This window comes from Astatotilapia calliptera, chromosome 1, assembly GCF_964374335.1.
Source record: "Astatotilapia calliptera chromosome 1, fAstCal68.1, whole genome shotgun sequence".
In the NCBI taxonomy this organism is placed as follows: Eukaryota; Metazoa; Chordata; class Actinopteri; order Cichliformes; family Cichlidae; genus Astatotilapia; species Astatotilapia calliptera.
This window is the reverse complement of record NC_137422.1, coordinates 26,425,008-26,444,015: the sequence shown is the minus strand read 5'-3', so window position 1 is coordinate 26,444,015 and position 19,008 is coordinate 26,425,008. Positions and strand designations below refer to the sequence as shown.

The 19,008-nt window shown below is 39.5% G+C and overlaps 1 protein-coding gene across 2 annotated transcripts; it reads left to right on the top strand.

Annotated features, from left to right (window-relative positions):
* The first annotated feature begins 6,760 nt into the window (after nucleotides 1-6,760).
* tacr2 (tachykinin receptor 2) lies at nucleotides 6,761-18,891 on the top strand. Of its 2 annotated transcripts, none has more exons than XM_080299382.1 (8): nucleotides 6,761-7,976; nucleotides 8,699-8,863; nucleotides 10,050-10,345; nucleotides 13,989-14,183; nucleotides 15,741-15,891; nucleotides 16,015-16,134; nucleotides 16,211-16,287; nucleotides 16,379-18,891. In XM_080299382.1, exons 2-8 carry the CDS (start codon nucleotides 8,729-8,731, stop codon nucleotides 16,680-16,682), a joined length of 1,278 nt encoding a protein of 425 aa, XP_080155508.1. In that variant the 5' UTR covers nucleotides 6,761-7,976; nucleotides 8,699-8,728; the 3' UTR covers nucleotides 16,683-18,891. The 2 variants fall into 2 exon arrangements, with proteins under 2 accessions (XP_080155508.1, XP_080155511.1); XM_080299385.1 differs by lacking the exon at nucleotides 6,761-7,976 and adding an exon at nucleotides 7,985-8,468.
* The last annotated feature ends 117 nt before the right edge of the window (nucleotides 18,892-19,008 follow it).

The window sequence follows — 19,008 nt, the reverse complement described above, 5'->3', positions numbered from 1 at the left end:
CGGCTATTTCACAACATCTTCTGTACTTTGCCCAGGTATTTCTAACCCATTAACGTACACGCCTATGTAAATATCTAGAAGTTTTTGGGCAGCCTGTGTCAGCAATAGCTTCACCACACTGTGCAGGTCTACAGTTTGACGTTATTATCTGTATCTCACCATTTTATGCTGTAGGGTGTTCAGAAGTAAACATGACAAACACTGAGTTTGCATGGGACAAAATGGGACTGAGATGTAACCCTAAATTTTCATAACTCACAAATAAAAATGCAATAAACTGTGCAGGATAAATATACATTTTGCTCTATTACTGAGTAAATACAATAAGGATAAAGGGAAGCTAAAGTTTGTTCTTTTGCTTTCACGTGAAAGTCTTTATATACTCCTGTAATCTCTTTTATTTCTCTGTTATTTCAACTTCTCTTCTGTCTGGATGCATCCAAATTAAAACACAGCACAGTTTGGATGTAGCCACAGGCTGCCAAAGCTGGCAGTTTTAGCAATCTTTATCTACTGTGCCCCTCCACTTCCTGTTCAGAAAGAATAGAAACTCTATTTCTAGGAACATAATGGCACTTCCTTTTTTTTAGGGTTGTTTCCATCATATTTGACAAAATTTGCAAAGATGAACCGGATCAATGTTTTGGGACTTTAGAGAAGTGCATTTCCTGCAGAGCCAGTCAAAATGTGGGACATTGTTTGAAGATGTGGAACAAGGGAAAAAGGAATAAAAATGCTGTGGAGATCCACATAAAGACAGACGTCTGGACCCGAAACTATTGGGAGAAGGTAGACTCTTTCTTATCTGCTATCATTTTATTTTAAGATTAACATGGCCACAAAGTGAAGATGAATACATTCACATACTTTGATCTGAGTCTTGTTTGTACTCTAATCTGATGCTGTTGAAAGCAAAAAGTCAAGGAAAAACAAGATAAAGTCCACTGTGAACAAGATTCATTCCCTCTGTTATTAGAACAAAACAAGTATGAAATACACCAATGCAATTAAAATGTATTAACTCAGCATTTTATACAAGACTGGATTTTTCGACAAAGTGCACTTCAAGGAGACGGACTGTGTTATACTGAAACTGGTTTACTGGCACAAAGTGACTCAGAAGAGAGAGTGAATGCAACAGGCTCTGATCTGAATGCGAAGGATTTGTTCATCGAGGCTGTCATGAGATGCTGGTGGGTGGACAGGCAGACAGCAGGACGGACCAGCTCGACTAGAAAAGCAGAGCAAATATGTTGCAAAATGTACCCGGGGAAACACCAAAATACATAAATGCAATCTAGGAGCCTGAGAAGATAAGCATTTATCTTCTTACATTGGCTCCCCATTAAATACCGTATTGACTTTAAAATTCTTTTGATCACTTTTAAAATTTAAAAAAACTTGGCGTCTAGCTACCTAACTGATCTCCTGCACTTGTACAACCCCAAGAGAGCACTAAGATCTTCGAGTCAGTTGCTCTTAGTGCAACCAAGGTCTAGGTTAAAGACCTGAGGTGATCGAGCCTTTGCTATTGCTACACCTAGACTCTGGAATAATCTCCCAGCTGATATTCGCATGTCTGAGTCTATCCAATCTTTCAAATCGCACCTAAAAACTCACTTGTTTACTTTTGAATCAAACTAGTTTGACCTTCATCTGGTTTGCTCTGCACTATGCAAAAGTGTTTTTTATTCCCTGTTTGCTTGTTATGCTCTGTCCCGAATTTTATGTGTCTTGTGGTCGACTGTGAAGCACTTCGATGATGATTATTGGTCTTTCAAAATGTGCTATAGAAATAAACTTTGATTTGAAGCATTCTCCCACAGAATGCAAGCGGGCCCATATATACTGCTCCTGATGACAATGACAGGAGGCAGGTACAGTGGCTGAAAGACGGGAAACCAAAGACCCCACCAAAAGGTGAAGACAAAACCTGCCACTTCCAGCCAGAACTCAGAGACCAGAAACAACAGGAACAAACAAGTGCAGGACTATTACATAACTGGGCCCAAGCCTCAAGTGGTACAACAGGAAAGTACAGTTTCTTCAGCATGTAAATTGACCTAATGACTACCCGAATTATTGCCCCACACACGGGCATTTGTTTTATACAGATACCTGCTTACTAACCCGTCTGTCTGGCCATAAGAAATTATGTGAGATGAGCATGAACCAACCGTTAGAAATGTGTCATCGTAGCAGAAACCTGAACGGCAAACATACTCTTATCACTGTTTTCACAAAGATAAAAATGTTTGTTTTCTTTACGCTAATGCAACAGATATATGAAGGTAAATATACTGCCAAATATTAGAGGCTGTAGAATGAAATATGTGAATGTGCAAAAAAATTTCAACTTGAGCAGCTGTTTTAACTGATTCGAGAGGCTGTGATCAGAGTTGTGGAAATAGTAAAAGAAATTAAATAAATATCAATAAAATCAGAATTACAAGTTTGAAGCTCTCAGTATATCTGTGTAAGTATCAGTCTCCACATTTATTCATATTTTTGTAACTGTAAATTTAAAACACAAGCATGTGAAAACTTTTTACAAGTGAAAATTTCAAAAAATACAAGTTCAGATTTTTTTTTAAAATTCTCACATTTTATTCTGCAAGTTCTCACATTTTGCAACATATTTACCTTCATACAGAAAGTACATCAAACATTACTCAAAACAAAAACATCTACAGTACCTTCTCTCCTCGTGGTGACATTTGGCAGAGGGACCATGCATCCCCATGCTGTGAGGGACTGGATCATTGACTGGATCACTGACTGGATCACTGGAGGGTTCTTCAAAGAATTTTCAGAGGTAGCAGCTTTAGTATGGAGGCTATTGAGCGCCAAAATTAATTAATTAAATATATTATAATAAATAAAATTTGTCATTAATTAATTAAAATTGGAGCTATATAAATAAGGCAGGAGTGACTTCCTGTGTAATTCAGTGGTGCATTTTGATGACCACAGCCGTTCACTAAACATACTCCTGTGACTGGCAAGCGCATCATGGAGTGCGTGGGAGGTATTGTCCTTATCTTGGTCAATATCTTGGTCAACTCTCCGACACCACCTTAAGAGAGTCCATCGCCACAACATTACTTTCCTTGCGGATCAGTCACTTGAGTCTGTTGGCATCTGCGACTCGATAAACAGATCCGATACACACAACTTACACATGCATATCCGATCTTCTTTAAATAACCGCCTATCAAAGAGTTCACAGCACAGACTCTATCCAAAGCAAACATTCAAATCCCTGAATATATATCAGAGGATCAGAAGACATCGGATGTGATAAACCAGTCATTAGTTTGTATATGATAAATCGCCATCCCTCGCCTTTTTAGCTGCTGTAGCGCCCTTATTGCAGTTTTCTAAGCACCAAAAGCAGCAACATCTTAATCAGCAGTGACTCAGCCAACAAAACATTTCACATCAATAGGAGGGAGCTGTGTGATTGGCTGTTTCCCCCCTCTTGGTACTTTTCTTACTTATACATCACCTTTATTACTTTCTTCAGTCAGAAAATGACCTTGGAGTGAAAGCAACAAAGAAACTCAAAGATTTTCAAGTGTTATGAAATTCAACCTTCAGCAAAATGAGAATTTTTGTGTCCTCTGGTTGCCTGGGAGTACAGACTGTCTAGTTTTTGTAAAGTATTTATTTGAGATGTGTTCAGGTGCAACTGAAGAGTCACTGCAGGTGTCTATTTCTGTGTTTGCTAGTTTAGGTGGTGAAAATGAGTTTCTTCCCCTCTTGATTAGGTTTTGACCCTTGATAGCCAGCTCTCGCCCAGATTCACTCGGGCAACCACATTTATTAAGAACTGCTACACCTTCTCAGAAACTTTAAATTTTTGGGCCTGCATCCTTCAGCGTGTCAGTCACTGGGCAAACAAGCTTGTGTGATCACATGAAAGTACACACAGGCAGTGCACATTGTACACAGTCAGCAAACTCTACCTTTGGTCATTCTGTTCACTAATTACATGCACGGGCATATGCAGTAGATTTCCCCTGCAAGGCAGGAATGTGAGGAACGGGCATGCAACGAGAAGCAGGTAACAAAGTGAGAAACTATCACAGAAGCACAAAGCACAAAAATCTACAACAGTAACAGTGAGACTGAAAAAAAAAATCACTGGAGTCACAATCTGCCTGTTTGCACTGTGAGATATGTTGTTGAATTTCTTCGAGGATAAACTCAAAGTCAATGCAATGACAAGAGGGTTTTTTTTTTTTTTACAAACAGTATAAAAGAAAGTGTACATGGCGTGTCCTTAGAGGCACCTTCTAGCTGGTGATAAGCAATGTGGATAGAAAGCACACTCTTAGAAATAGGGGCACAATATAAAAGTAAGTTTCTGTAAATACAGAACCTACACTTGCTTTGAATTTTAAGTTGCAGCGTCAGGATACACTCTGACACATAAAGATAAAGAAATTATGCACAAAAATAAATTTTAATCTTAGACTTTAAATGAGACACATTTAATACAAAGTAGTATAATTTTATATCTGATTTGTATCGGTGATGTAATGGGGAGGGGGTTGCTGCCTGGTTGACTATTCCTGGTCTCTGTGTCCTCTGTGTATCTAACAGCCTTACGTGCAAATTTTAGATAAATAAAGCTTTGAATTGCCAGCAAGACTAGGCTGAAACAAAGTCGGTACAAAAGTCAATATTTGGTGTGACCACCTTTATCCTTCAGCACAGTCTAAACTCTCTTAGGCAAGCTTTCTTTTAATTTCTTTAAGTGGTCTTCAGGAGTAGTTGTCCAGGGTTACTGAAGGACATTCAAAACTCTTCTTTGGCTGTTGGCTGCCTTTTGTTCTGTTCTCTTTCAAGATGCATCACTAATGTTGGGATCTGGACTCTGGGGAGCCCAGTCCACCACAGGTGTTCCACCAAGTGCTTTTCTATCCAGGTGTGCTTTTACTGTATTGACAATGTGTTTGGGATCATTCTCATGTTGAAACATTTTCACACTTAATGAGCAAAACGTTTTCAAAAACATGATGCATCTCAGTTTCCCCTCATTCAGTGATTCAGCTATCATTACATGCTTTCCCATTGACAGATCAAAGTGCATTCATAAAGGTAAAGCTGTCACACACAGTTTTTTTTCTAAAGTAAACAGCATGTTTTAAACACTTCATCTAGAACCAGAACTTTCAGTACGTTTTTGTTCTTGTGAAGAAATGTTTGCATGACATCAACACACCAGGAATAACAGTAATTTCAATGAAAAACCACTGAGTGCACAGCAATTATCATACACTTTAAAGCCAAAGCCAACCAGCAGACCAGATCAGACCCTCTGGTGTTCAGACAACATGTCTGACAACTCTACCACTCCAGTGACAAACTGCTGCATTTGAGTTTTTGTGGCTTCATGTTTCTTCAATATAAGCACAAAAAGACTGTCTATAATTTCATGTGAAGAGAACCCTTTCCAGTCCAACACATGGATTGTTCCTAAGAACAACACACAACTCACATGTAAATACTTTTATTCAGGTTTATGTTTTACTGCAGTTTGGCAGTGATACGATCTCCTGGAGACCTGTTAGTGTTTTGTCATGTTTCAGAGGCACAGCTCTAACTGAAAGTAGACAGCTGCAGCCTTTTTAAATGTGTGACTTTTCAAAAACTGCAAGCACAGGGCTGGACTTAAACAAGTATCATGGCATGACTTTTTAACATCACTTTCAACTCTGCGGCACTTTTCTGTTTGCCTCAGATAACTGCATTAGATAAAATATCAAAACTGCTACTCTTTTGGGCACCTCTTTTGTTTTTCATTGGGAGAAATTACTCATTCCCAGACTCCACATAGCAAAATTGGTATGGCCCTGATCTGGCCCACACAATGTGCTTACACATGGCCCACATACCGCAAAGAATGATGGCCCTTTGGTGGCCCAGATCAGGTTTACCAGAGGTGGCCCACACATGGGCCAGCACGTGGCCAGTTGCAGACACACTGCTGGCCCAGATGTCAGCCTAATGTGTACCTTAATCAAGCCATGTAATAACAACATGTGCCGGAACATAACAGTCCAAAAGTAACATGACGAAACTCTGTTCAGACAGTGAATGGACTGATTTTTATATAGCGCTTTTCTACTCTCCCACATTACTCAGAGTGCTCTATACAATATGCCACATTCACCCAACGACACACTTTCTCTAAAACGGGTGCTTCCTAACTACATTCACACTCTTGAACACTGGAAGAGCCAGAGATCGAACCACTAACCTTCCGATCAGTAGGTGACCTGCCCTACTGCCTGAGCTACAGCCACCCACTGGCAAAGATGAGTAAACCGTCACTAGGTTTTGAATAAAGTGTACACTCACAAACCTGTCAAATCTGTACTTGAAAAGTTGGCTACTATAGCAGTATAGTGTTACAACATGGCATTTGGGTCTTCTAACTAAAATAGGAACATAAATAGTGCCATCTTTGCCGGACCTAGTCCACATGTGGTTGACAGACACCCTGCCATGACACCGGTCAGTCAGTAGTGCCAGCTTGATGCCAGATCTGGGCCAGACCTGTTTTCTATCAGCCTGGGCAACATAACCCAAACTACAATCGGGCCAGATGTGGCATGCCATCACATAAACAGTGCCATCTATGCCGGCCGTGGCCCATATCTGGATGAAATACGTCTTATCATGCCAGAAGTCAACCAGCAGTGCAGGCTTGATACCAGATCCGGGCCAGACCTGCTTGCTATGTGGGACAGTGTGAGCTGAATTCTGGTAAATGCTGGATTTCTGCTGTGCATTTTTTTTAATGACTAAGTGGTAAGAACAAGATGAAGAACCTCAAACAAAATTCACAGACACAAACCATGTTCCTCAAAATTGAACAACAGTTTGGAAGGCTAGAAAAAGCATGCAGAAGGTGTAGACAAGAGAGTCTCATAATCCTGCTGCTTTTAACAATGCAGTTAAAAAAGAAGGACAAACTCTCTACAGTCATGCCAAAATCCACAAATGTAATCTCTTGGTGGGGACATTCTTACTTAGATGGATTTGTAGTGATTGCAGCTTGGCTGAACACCTCAATAATAGAAGAGCTTCACTGTTGCTTTCAGAGTTTTATTGAAAACTCAATTGAAGAATCATTTTTTCTCTAGCTCTCACCTGATTGTGCATTTTTAGCACGCTCAAATTCACAATGAAAAAGGGTGAATGAGCGCAGCATTCTCTCTTCTAGAGGCTCTCAGTATGAGACCACCAGGATAGACACATATGTGTGTCCTCGTTTTTTGTTTTTTTGTTTTTTTTGTAGGCATAGAAGATGGGTAGTGCTGATGGGTTCGGGCAATTTCACAAGAAACCATCTCAAGTGTTTCAGACTTGTCGAGCGGTGAAAATTGACGGCTGTAAAGAAATTACAGCAGTAGCGGTAAAATGCAGGGGTACACCTCTCTCTTTCCTTCTTCTCGGACCACCCTAGCTTTCCCGTTCTCTGTCCAGGCTCTTACATTTGTTTCCCCCTCTCCATCATCTTGTTGATATTCGGCTATTTTAGAGGTGGAGTACGTAAATCAGGCACTGCTCTCACAAGTCTCGCAATTTTTAAATTTTCTGTTTAACTCTTAGTTCTTTCCATCACATTTATCTTTCTTGTTAGACGTTTATTTTGTCAGGATTTTACACCTCGTACCTCTCTTCATCTCTCTCCCTCTGGTAGTGGAGGATTTTGGCGCGACTCTGCGCGCACGGTAGCTTGCCTGAATGTCTGCGCTTCTCACTCTCAGATCAACACGAGCAAGTCACACATTCCAGTAGAGAGAGGCAGAATATATGCGTGTGTGAGAAGGAGTGAGCGGGGAATCCGGAGAAATACCTTAATGGATTATTGGATGGACCTGTTTGTCCTTTACGCAGAAGGAATCTGATTTTTGGACAAAAGCAATGGATTGAGTTTCAACTTGACCATTAATAGACGGGTAAGACAGATGAAAACTAATAATATGATTCAGGTTTAGGTTTTCTCCGGGTATTGTCCAGTGCATGAATTTATCACTTGTGGAGTTAAGGCAGCCAAAGAAACACACTGTATGTGACAAATGTGCGTAATTCATGCTCAGTCGTGCATCTATTTAGTTAATCTCAAAGCACCTTTAATGAATTAATAAATGAATTAAGATATAATAAAACAAAATAAGAAAGAAAGTCATTTTTAATTTTTTTTTAAAACAATCGTCTTGTAGCAAAAAAATTAAGCTGTCGGGAGAGTCCGGAAGTTGTCACCACGGTAATACTTGCATCCTGTTGTTAATGCTTGTAATCAAAAGCCGGATGCCGTCACAACGATTGATATGGTTGTCTCAAATCAGACTCAAAAACTTTAATACAAATTGAAACCGCCCTACTACAATGAACAGCAAGGAGATTAACACATTCGCACCTTGTTTTGGAGTTGATGCAGCTTAAAGCTAGTGCGTGTTGAAGTGGGAAAATAAGCTATTATTGGGGTGGTTTCAGTGCCTCTAATTATAGCGTACAAAATGAAGAAATCATTTTATAGACACAATGATACACACGCGAGTGTATTTACTCATAATCCCCCTACAAGAGAGTGTTTGTTTGTTTGTTTGTTTGTTTTAATTTGTCGGTCATTGTGGATAATTACGCATGACGCACAACGTATATACAATTATATCTACAGGTTCTGTCACCGGTAAGACAGAAAGCCAACATGGACGCCGGTAGTCTGATACAACATATTGAACGAGATGAAGAGACCACTTCGTGGCCATTGTCGATGACCACTGAGTGGTTGGAGGACGGGAACGAGACGACCTGGAATCAGTTCCAACAGCCCGACTGGCAGGTGAGAGAAAAACACTGAGATAACAAATGAAAGTGATTAAAGTCAGAACTGCAGAATTTAAAAAGATGACATTTTGATGATGATATTAATGAAAGAAGTAAGAAAGACGACTCAGTGAAGTAAACAGGTGTATTCTTTTTTTTACTTGTATAATGTTGAAGGGTAAAAACCATATGTTAGTGACATCATTGTTGTGAAATCTAAGTAAAGTGCCTGAAACAGACAGAAACTCAACAGAATGAAGTAAAGGCTTACTGGTGAATGTGATTTGTCTCAGGGACAAAATGTGGGGCTGATTCAAAGGACATTTTCACTTCACAGACTGTATATTAGTTAAGTTATCTGAAGGCTTTTTGCTCATTCCTCTAAACACTTTTAACTCCCCCACAGTCATTTAAACCTGCACCACACCGTGCACAGTTTACAGTCCTCTCCTCCTATCTGTGCTTGGCTGTCTGAAGTAGCTCATTGCTTTACATTTCTGCGACAGTGGTTGACTGGGTATGAACAGGTGATGGATGTCAGGGTTTTCATTTCTGGCCCCAGATAAAGTGCAGCATGTCTGTCCTATTAATTTTCTTATAGGTCAGACAATGAAAGGAACGGGGTCTACAGATATTAAAAAATGCTGAAGATTGGTGGTTGCTTATCACAGAATAGACTTTACCTGGAAGCTGACTTTGATCGGTTTATCTCTCTTTGGGGGATGAGATAAACTAGGAATTCCCTGTGTAAAGAAACTTAAGATTTCTGAAAATGTTTGTTGTTCAGAGTTGTTACGTCTCAGGAGGTAGACTGAGGTATCTACTAATTGTAAGGTTGGTGGCTCGATCTCTTTTCCTCTTGTCATTATGTTGAGGTATCTTTGAGCAAGCTACTAAACCCTTAGTTTCCCCTGATGTATCCATCCGAGTGTGAGCGTTAGGATAAAAGCACTCAGACACAGGAAAAGATGTTTGTACAAATGGGCTAATGAGGGTTGTAGTAAGAAAATGCTTTGAGTGCTCAAATAAATTAGGAATGTGCTACAAAAGTGTCAGTCCATATACCACTTGCTGTAGACATCCTGTGCAGGGATAGGGTGGGGTTTGCAAATATATACGTATTTGTGAGTTCCTTTATTGTGTTTTTTTTTTTGTAACTGCGTATAAGATGCTGACATTAAAGGTCTCCTCTCCTCTCCCAGGTGGCTCTCTGGGCTATAGCGTACTCCCTCATCATCCTGGTGTCCATCACTGGGAACGTCACAGTGATCTGGATTATCCTCGCTCACAGGCGCATGAGGACTGTGACCAATTACTTCATTGTCAACCTGGCTTTCTCTGACGTTTCCATGGCGAGCTTTAACACCCTTTTTAACTTTGTGTATGCGCTTCACAATGACTGGTACTTTGGCTTGGGTTACTGCAGGTTTCAGAACTTCTTCCCCATCACTGCCATGTTTTCGTCCATATACTCAATGGCTGCCATTGCAGTGGACAGGTAAGAACGCTCTCCTATAGAGTTCAGAATAAGTGAATAACGACAATGAACTATACTGTGCATTAAAAAAGGTAGACTGAACACTGAGCTGCAGACTGGCACAGCAGGCAATCTGGAGTACAGGGAAACCAGCATGTGAGCATATGAAGTGTGAAAAAATCACAGCGTTAGGCTTGAAAATCTAGTTGTCTGAACATGTCTACAGATTAATGAGCTGTAGTTTAAATGTCATTAGAGGCGATTAGGAAAAGGCAGGGATGGAGTAGCACCACCTTCACAGAGTTGAACAGCAACAAAAACATAGAAACACCTACACAAAAAGGGATTTAAATAGGTGAGGGGAGGGAGACTGGGGGCATGAGCGACAGGGGAAAAAAGGGGAACTCAGCACTGGAGCCAAAGGGATCATGTGAAAAATATGAGGTCAACTGCTATTAAAATGAACAAGTCATTACATCAGAGGCTCTTTTGTGCTACCAATCAGACACTAATGGGGTGACTGATCCCCATTTTATGCAAACACTATTTAGAAAGTGCATTATGAAAGCAGTCAAAAAAAGGAATCATCACAACTTAATGAAAAAAATCAACATAGTGGCATATTGTTTCAAGCAACTAGCAGATCTGGGCAAAGGCATCTCTTTTCTGCAAGAACACGGATCATTTTCAGAGTTTCTGAAAGAATAAGGGTTTCGACATTTGAGCTCAAACAACAGCTCCTTGAGGAGCATGATTTGCTCTCATTCTCAGCAGGCAGTACAAATGAAAATGCTGCATGAAGGAGATATGGGTCAGCAGGCGGACACAGATGAAACACAGATGCCAGTAATGCTTACTGGAGCATGAATGGTCAGCCCGAATAAAATATCATATACTGAGTAAGGTATAAAATCTATGCTCAGTATGTGATACTTGTAGTAAGATAGTTACAAATTTATAGGACCGACCTTATGCAATATGACACTCCTTCAAGATAAAAATAATCAACATCAAAGAAGGGTGTTTCACCCTAATGACAACCGTACAATGATTTTGAACACACAGCAGGAACACAAACTGAGAATTAAATGTGTTATTAAGAACTATTTGTTTTTTGTTTTATTTTCATCATGATTTACTTGATGAACTCAGAATTGTTCACCTATATATGATGCAGCAAAACCTCTTTGTGGATTTAGACTATCCATAAACTCTTATGATTGTAATAAAGCTATCTTATATAAAATAAACCATTATGGGATGCAAAGAAAAACTAGAAAACATCCAAGTCAGTGTGGTCCTCCTCTTGGAGGCTTGACCTAAATCCCACAGAACACCTGTGGGCTGCTGAAAAATGTCAGATCATTGATGTTTTAGTGGGGATGACCTGACAGCTTTGACTGAAACATGAAGGAAACCACAGCTGTCGCAGCAACTTTCTGATTTTCCAAGTGTCCAAGTGTTTTCAGGTAGCTCTGCAAGCAAAATGATGCTGGACTAAATACTGAAACATTATAACAGCAATCAGCAATCTTTAGTATTCACGGGGAAGGAAGGTCTGGAAAATGTGCTTAGATTGCTGCTCTGTTGCTCAGGACCTGGATAACGAGCAGATAATGGAAGAAGGACTAGCTTTTTATTTTAATTTTGAAAGTGTGAATCATTTTTAAATGGTATTAATCAATTCCCAATACTCTTCTTTTCCATTACTCTTATAGTATCTACTTTGATGTGACTTTTTAAAAATCTGATGCAATTAATTGTCTTTTTTCCTTTTTTTTTTTCCTGAAAAAAGCAGTTTATTAACCAAATCTTTCTAGCAGATCCATTAATTCTTACTGGGGTTTTTTTGGCTCAGATTGATCAAGGTGCTGGAAACATTGACATGAAATTCTCACCAAATGTCAGTAACAACCCATCCAATGCAAAAACGCAAAGAAATCAAACCATTGATTTCCATAAATTATGTGTAATAATAAGAAAAGACAGAGGGGGGAAAGTATTGAACCCGCTTACTGAAATGTATGTAATACTTTGTACAAAAGACTTTGCAGGTAATGACAGAAACTAGTCACATGCTAGTCAAATTACTCAGGTGTGATTTTGGCCTATTCTTCCTCACAGACAGTCTTCAAATCCCGAAGGCTCCTTGGGTCCTATGAACTCTCATCCTTAGATCAGTTACATGAAGGGTGATGTATGCAGAAAAGCCGCCCCACGGACTTTATGCTTCCAGTATTTCACAGGATTGTTCAGCAAACTTTGAACATGCTTCAACATGCTCTTTCTTTAGCAGTGGTCTGTGTCATGTTCCAGCATGGTGAGCGTGCATATAGGCCATGATGGGCGAGTGCATTGCTTGCTTTCTTTGAAGCAATTATACCTGCTGCTTCCAGGTATTTCTTTGGCTCTCCACAAGCAGTCCTTGGCTCTTTGACAACTTTTCTGATAATTCTTTTCACTCCTTTGTCTGAAGTTTTGTGGGGAGCACCTGGTCATGGCTGGTTTATGGTGAAATTCCACTTTCAGCTAATGTCCCCAACAGTGCTCACTGGGACCTAGAGTAGTTTAGAAATTCTTCTGTAACCAATGCCATCAGTATGCTTTGCAACAATAAGGTTGCAAAGGTCTTGAGAGAGCTCATTGGTTTTACCCATCATGTTTCGTGTAACACCGCAGTAATTTCAGCTGGTGTCAATAATTTCCATGTCTTTTTGCATCTCCCTTTCTTTGTGTTTTCAGTACTTTTCCCCTGTGTCATTTCTCATCACTACACATAACATATATGGTTTGATTTCTTTCCATGTGTGGATTGGATGGGTTGCTACCGACATCTAGTGAGAACTAGATGTCGGTAAAAAGGAAATAAAAACTTGTTATAGGTTCTACTTTCAAACTTTCATCTTTATGCGAAACGTTTATGTAAGATCTCATGAAGCTGTTATTATCCACAGAACATTGACAAAGCCACTCCACAATAATGTAAGTTTATGACTCATAACCACAGATGACCAATTTCACCGTAATTTTAACAATACCATGCAATAGTGCTAAGTTGAAAAAAGTAGACTGCATACTGGTTGAGATGGGTTGCCATAGCTACCGCATTCATTGGCAGTTATTAACATTATTTCACCTTCAACTTTTAATGAGGTAACTTCTGTATTATATGGTAGATTGGCGGGAAAGGAGTTTTTTAATATACCATCATTAACCTGAATTACGGGATGTCACTGATTTTTAATTATTTTTATTGTATCCGAATATTTTTTTAAAAGGATTGCGTGGGTTTTAAATGGTTATTATCCTGGGCTTTTATCACTTGACCTCTGACAGTTAGCATATATTCCACAAATAAATAATTACTAAAGAAATGTTTTTGTTTGTTCAAAATAGGAAAAACACTTTGAAAAAAGGTTGTTTAAAACAAACACTCAGCAGGAACCTTTTGATTACTGCTCAGCTTTGAAGCTGTTGTTTTGCAGCTGATGGTTTGATTGATGAGTGGGTAGTTTTCTGTCATGAAAAGAAAATGTCACTTTTTTTCACACACTAAAAGCTTTAAAGCATTGCCCTGTTTTCCCTATCAGTACACCTATGACTGAGTTTCTTTAGACAAAGACATGTGAAGGTGTAATCATACAAAAGTTTCTGTCTTTTTCAGGTACATGGCCATCATCCATCCTCTGAAGCCTCGCCTCTCCTCCACCTCTACAAAGGTGGTGATTGCCCTGATATGGATTGTGGCAGTATCACTGGCGTTTCCTCAGTGCTACTACAGTGTGACAAGATTTTATTACCCCAGAACTGTGTGTATGGTTGACTGGCCTGATGATTATGGAGGAACACATCAACTAAGGTGAAATAAAGAGGCACACACGTGCATAGATGGTGACATCGCTAACAGGTCTGTCAGTTTAGGAGCTATTTGTGCCACTCTTTAAATGCAGATGTGTGTGTTTACCTATTTGGATTGAGCAAAAGTTTCTACTTAAGCACTGGCAAAAATATCTAAAAGAAAGTTGGACAAAAACTGAATAAAATAAATGTTTACATAGAAGGTAAAAACTTTGACCTCAAGTTGGATCTCCAAATTGTTTTTCTTCTGCTCGACTTCATTTCTTCTAATACAGCATTTAAAAGTGAACGAGGTTGATCAGATTTTTACATTTACAATGAAAGCAAGCGAGGAGTGTTAAATGTTGCTATGACTGCTCAGGTTAAATCAATCTTGTGTTCATCTAAAACATCAAAGAACTCCAAGGCACTCTCCTTTTAAATAACATTTTAAAATACCTTTATTAAATGTTGCATGCCAAAATGCATTTTGGCATGCAACATTTAATAAAGGTATTTAAGAACTTTGATTGGAAAGCTAAACAGATTTTTTAGAAAAAGTCAGCTTTTCAACTACCGGCAAACTTGATTCCCCACCGTGTAGGTGGTTTTAAGGTCAAACAAGACTATGGCATTAAAATTAAGCTTTTTAAAAAAGAGCCTTGGAAGTCTTTCATGTTTTAACTTATATATATGTCTTCCAAAGTGCACTTCAGATAACACAAATCTAAGTCTAAGAAGCTCTCCTTCACACAAACTGTTCAGATCTCACATTCATGTTTACATTCATTCTTGTTCATCAACCTTGTGTTGTGTGTCCTCATAAACTCTGTGCACGTGACGGGTAGCAGAAAGATTTGTAAAGCTCAGTTATTCAAGTTTTAATAGTTTAAAACTTGAAAATAGTTTCAACAACTTGACTCTTTCATATTTTATCTATTGTATAATTCATCAAAACCTCTATAAGTTGCTAATGAGCATACATTTTAGAAGTGTGGCAGAAAGGTCGGTTATTGACACAGGTTCAAGCTGCAGAAGGCAGCTGAGGAAAGGAAAAGAAGGAAAGTGTCTTCATACATGATTACTTTTGAACTTTATCTTTGAACTCCAAGGACAAATCCATCTGCCTGACTCCTTCAATTTGATCTTTATGTACTCATCTGATCTCTGTGATTGGCTTAGGTCTCCAATAACAAGCTTAATTCTCTAAAGCCTGACAAAGAAAGAAAATCACAGACAGGAAGACAGAGCCTTGGCTTCTCTGAGACCTCTTGCACTAAAACTGCTGGAAGGTTAAAATGTTTGTTGTTGTTTTCTGCCTGACATAGAAATTAAGCATTTAATATCCATGTTGCTAAACAGTTTCGAAGCAATTTTCCAGGTTTCATCAAATGCAAAAAGTAGTTATTGCTCGGTGAGAGACATGTAGAAAAGCACAAACTGAAAAAATTTAAATGGTATTGAATTTGCAAACGGCACACTAACATCGGATTTGTGGTGATGGCTTGGTGATAACAGCTGACACAATCTAAAGGTTGAATGTTGTGTTACCGTTTCTCATCTCTTTTTCTCCATGTAGTTATCAGTTTGCGGTTATATTGCTGATCTACCTTCTCCCTCTGCTGGTGATGCTGGTGACATACACTATAGTCGGCCGATCGCTGTGGGGTGGGCACATCCCTGGAGAGGCGTCAGACCATTACCATAGCCAGATAAATGCCAAGAGAAAGGTTACACTGTTCCTTTTTTTTTACTACTCAGTTTGACTACAAATCCTCTGAGCTGACCTGATCTTAACAGAAAAAAACACAGCAGCAATTACTCAGGCTCATATGTCTTCTTATTTTCCATAGGTGGTGAAGATGATGGTTGTGGTGGTGGTGACGTTTGCCCTATGCTGGCTGCCCTACCATGTCTACTTCATACTGGGATCATTTAACAGAGACATTTATAAGCAACATTACATTCAGCAGGTTCACGGATGCCTCTCTGTTTTATATTCTTGAATCTGTAGTTTTGTGTTTACTCATTATTTTCTGTCTTCATCAGGTGTATCTGGCCATATTCTGGCTGGCAATGAGTTCAACTATGTACAATCCTATTATTTACTGCTGTCTAAACCAAAGGTGATCTGGCAGTAATTGTGCCGAGTTTAAAAATAATATTATAGCTTCAAAAACGTCAGTAAATCGGACATAAATCCATCTTTTCCTGCAGGTTTCGCGCTGGTTTCCGTCATGCCTTTGCTTGGTGTCCCTTCATCAAAGTGTCAGAGGAGGACAAGATGGAACTGCAGCACACACACACCTTCAGAGTCACCATGACCCGCAGCCACCGCAATGACATGTCATCTATTAGAACAAACACTACATACGTCTCAAACACGCTTGCCAGCAGTGACCTGGTCACAGAGAGAGATGCTCGCAGACACCTTAAGAAGAACACACGCAACTCGCATCCGGTGAAGAAACTGGACGACACAAAATCTCCAGCTGTGGCGCTTATGGAGCACACCCAGTGATCGCTGACAGACATCATGATGAGGACATTCTCAAAGGGAAGGCAGCAGGATTTTTCTGAATTGTGAATAAAAACACTACAGCTGGTGGAGACAGAGGAAGCCCTGCGGAGTACTGGACAGAGTTAATCAAACTAAGGCATTCATTCCTGTGGATCAGGAACTTTGTATAATACACGATGGATGAATGAATGTGACTATCAAGCTATTGCAGCACATGCAAAACATTTAATTATGCCACTGAAACATTTGTGGCTGTGTGTAGATTAATCCAACCTTGATCTATTTACACTGCTCCAAGAAATTACGCGAACACTAAAATATGTTTTCATCGTGGTCAGATAACCTTTACTGATATACTTTGTGTAATTAAAGTGAAGTAAAAGTGGAAACCAAAATCCTCACACCAAAGTCAAACATAAATTCACAGGCTGTTCCAGCTTGTGTCATAATGTGCCTCGGTAATGTTTACTGGATATGTCTGGATATACTCCTGATGAGATACTGGATAGTATCCTGGAAGATCTCCTCCCAGATTTGTTTCAAGGCATCAGTGAGTTACTTGATAATCTATTTGGCTAGTTGACAGTCAGTCTGAGGATTTCTCTCTGGTATCATATAGCAGTCAGGGTATCACTGACCAAGCAGGTGGAGGTCTGTGCAAGCCTCCAAGGATATGCTTCCCCAGACTATCACTGACCCACTGCCAAAAGGTCATGTTTATCATGGCGTCCACAATCTCTTTAAAAGCTGTCATATTTGCTCAGTGTGCACAGGTCTCACTAAAGGACATAAGACCGTTGTAGGTCTAATTCTAACAGTTTTGTCAGGGGCATGCACATCAGTAGCCTTATTTTGTAGAGCTCTTGCAGTACTCCTCCTCACCCTCTTTAGAGCAAAGAAGCAGATACTTGTCCTGCTGCTAGGTCGTTGCTTTTCTACAGCTCTGTCCAGCTCTCCTTGTGGCACAGCCTGTCTCCTCCTGGTATCACCTCCACACTCTCGGGACTGTGCTGGGATACACAGCAAACATCTACTGGAGGAGGTGGACTACGTTTGCGTCCTAAATGGGATGCAGGTACAATTTCATGCAAATAGTAGTGTCAAGGACGTTAGCAAAAATTAAAACAAGAGAAAAGGGTTAAGGAAGGAGCAGTGGTCTGAGGCCACTTGATGCTCCTCCAGTGCAGCGGCTGTGACTTTCATCCTAACTGGACAGACTGATTTCCCTGAAGCTGAACTGACTTTGTGTCATAGTGTGATGATCAAGTGTTCCCTTCATGCTTTTAGAAGTGTATTCCACTCCAAAAGTGTCCTCCCCCCGTTGCCGTCCAGACCTCTACATGCTCTCTTTCCTCCATCTTGGACATTCAAGTGTTACTGGAAACATTTAACTGTGGTTACTGGTTTTCTTGTGCAGAGAACGGACAAACAGTCCAAACCCTTAATAATGTTGTTGTGTAGCGTCTTCATTTGATATAAGGCTTTCTTTAACAATTAAGCTAAAATAGGTGTTTTATTTAATTTCTCTTCTATATTAACTCTCGATAATCAAAGTAATTCACTCATTCTTTAAGTTTGCTGGGATTCAGAATTGGCAGCAACAGCGTAGTTAGTCTTTTTAATCTGGCTTTTACTCATATTGATTACTCATAAAACATTCAGAGATCAATTAAAGCTCAAAGTGATGTCAGAAAATCGCCAGTAAATACGCCTCCTTCTCCCATTTTTGCCTTAAATTAATCAGTTGTCTGGTTTGCATGTATTTGTTGCTGTGCAGTTCTTTCCCCCTTCACACATTTGTTACATGGTGCACATTAATACAGTATTTTTCCTCTTATATTGTGAGTTCACTGGATAAAGTCTACATTAAAAATTCAAGTGCCGCTACTTAGTACAATCAAATGTGAAACATAGTGATGCTATCTACTGAAGACATTCATGTAAAATACCCAGAAGTAAATATGAAACTTGTGGTTGTCGCACAGTTAAAGAGTCAGAAAATGACGCTTTAAATATTGTAACCTGTGAGCATTAGGTTTCAGGATGAAGTAAAAACGTTTGATTATTGGAAACTTTTTGATGTTTTAAGCACGCACTGTGGTTGTGTTAAATGTCTTGTTGTCTATACGAAGCAGGATTTTTGTCGTCTGTGGCTGAAATAAAAAAGTTTAAATAATGTGACAGTGCTAATAAAGTTACAATACAGGAAGTACTGACACACATTTATTTGTGCCCCATCTAACGCCTGAATTATAACTGCTGTAGCTGTTAACAGAGCTCTAAGTGTGCAACTTCAGCACCGCAGGGTTGCTTTGACCTTTAGCTC

Bases quoted from the DNA above. Each gene is read 5' to 3' on its own strand.
- tacr2 (XM_080299382.1), top strand. From the start codon at position 8,729: ATGGACGCCGGTAGTCTGATACAACATATTGAACGAGATGAAGAGACC. The intron at 15,892-16,014 runs GTTACACTGTTC...TATTTTCCATAG, and splicing joins AGATAAATGCCAAGAGAAAG to GTGGTGAAGATGATGGTTGT. The intron at 16,288-16,378 runs GTGATCTGGCAG...CTTTTCCTGCAG, and splicing joins TACTGCTGTCTAAACCAAAG to GTTTCGCGCTGGTTTCCGTC.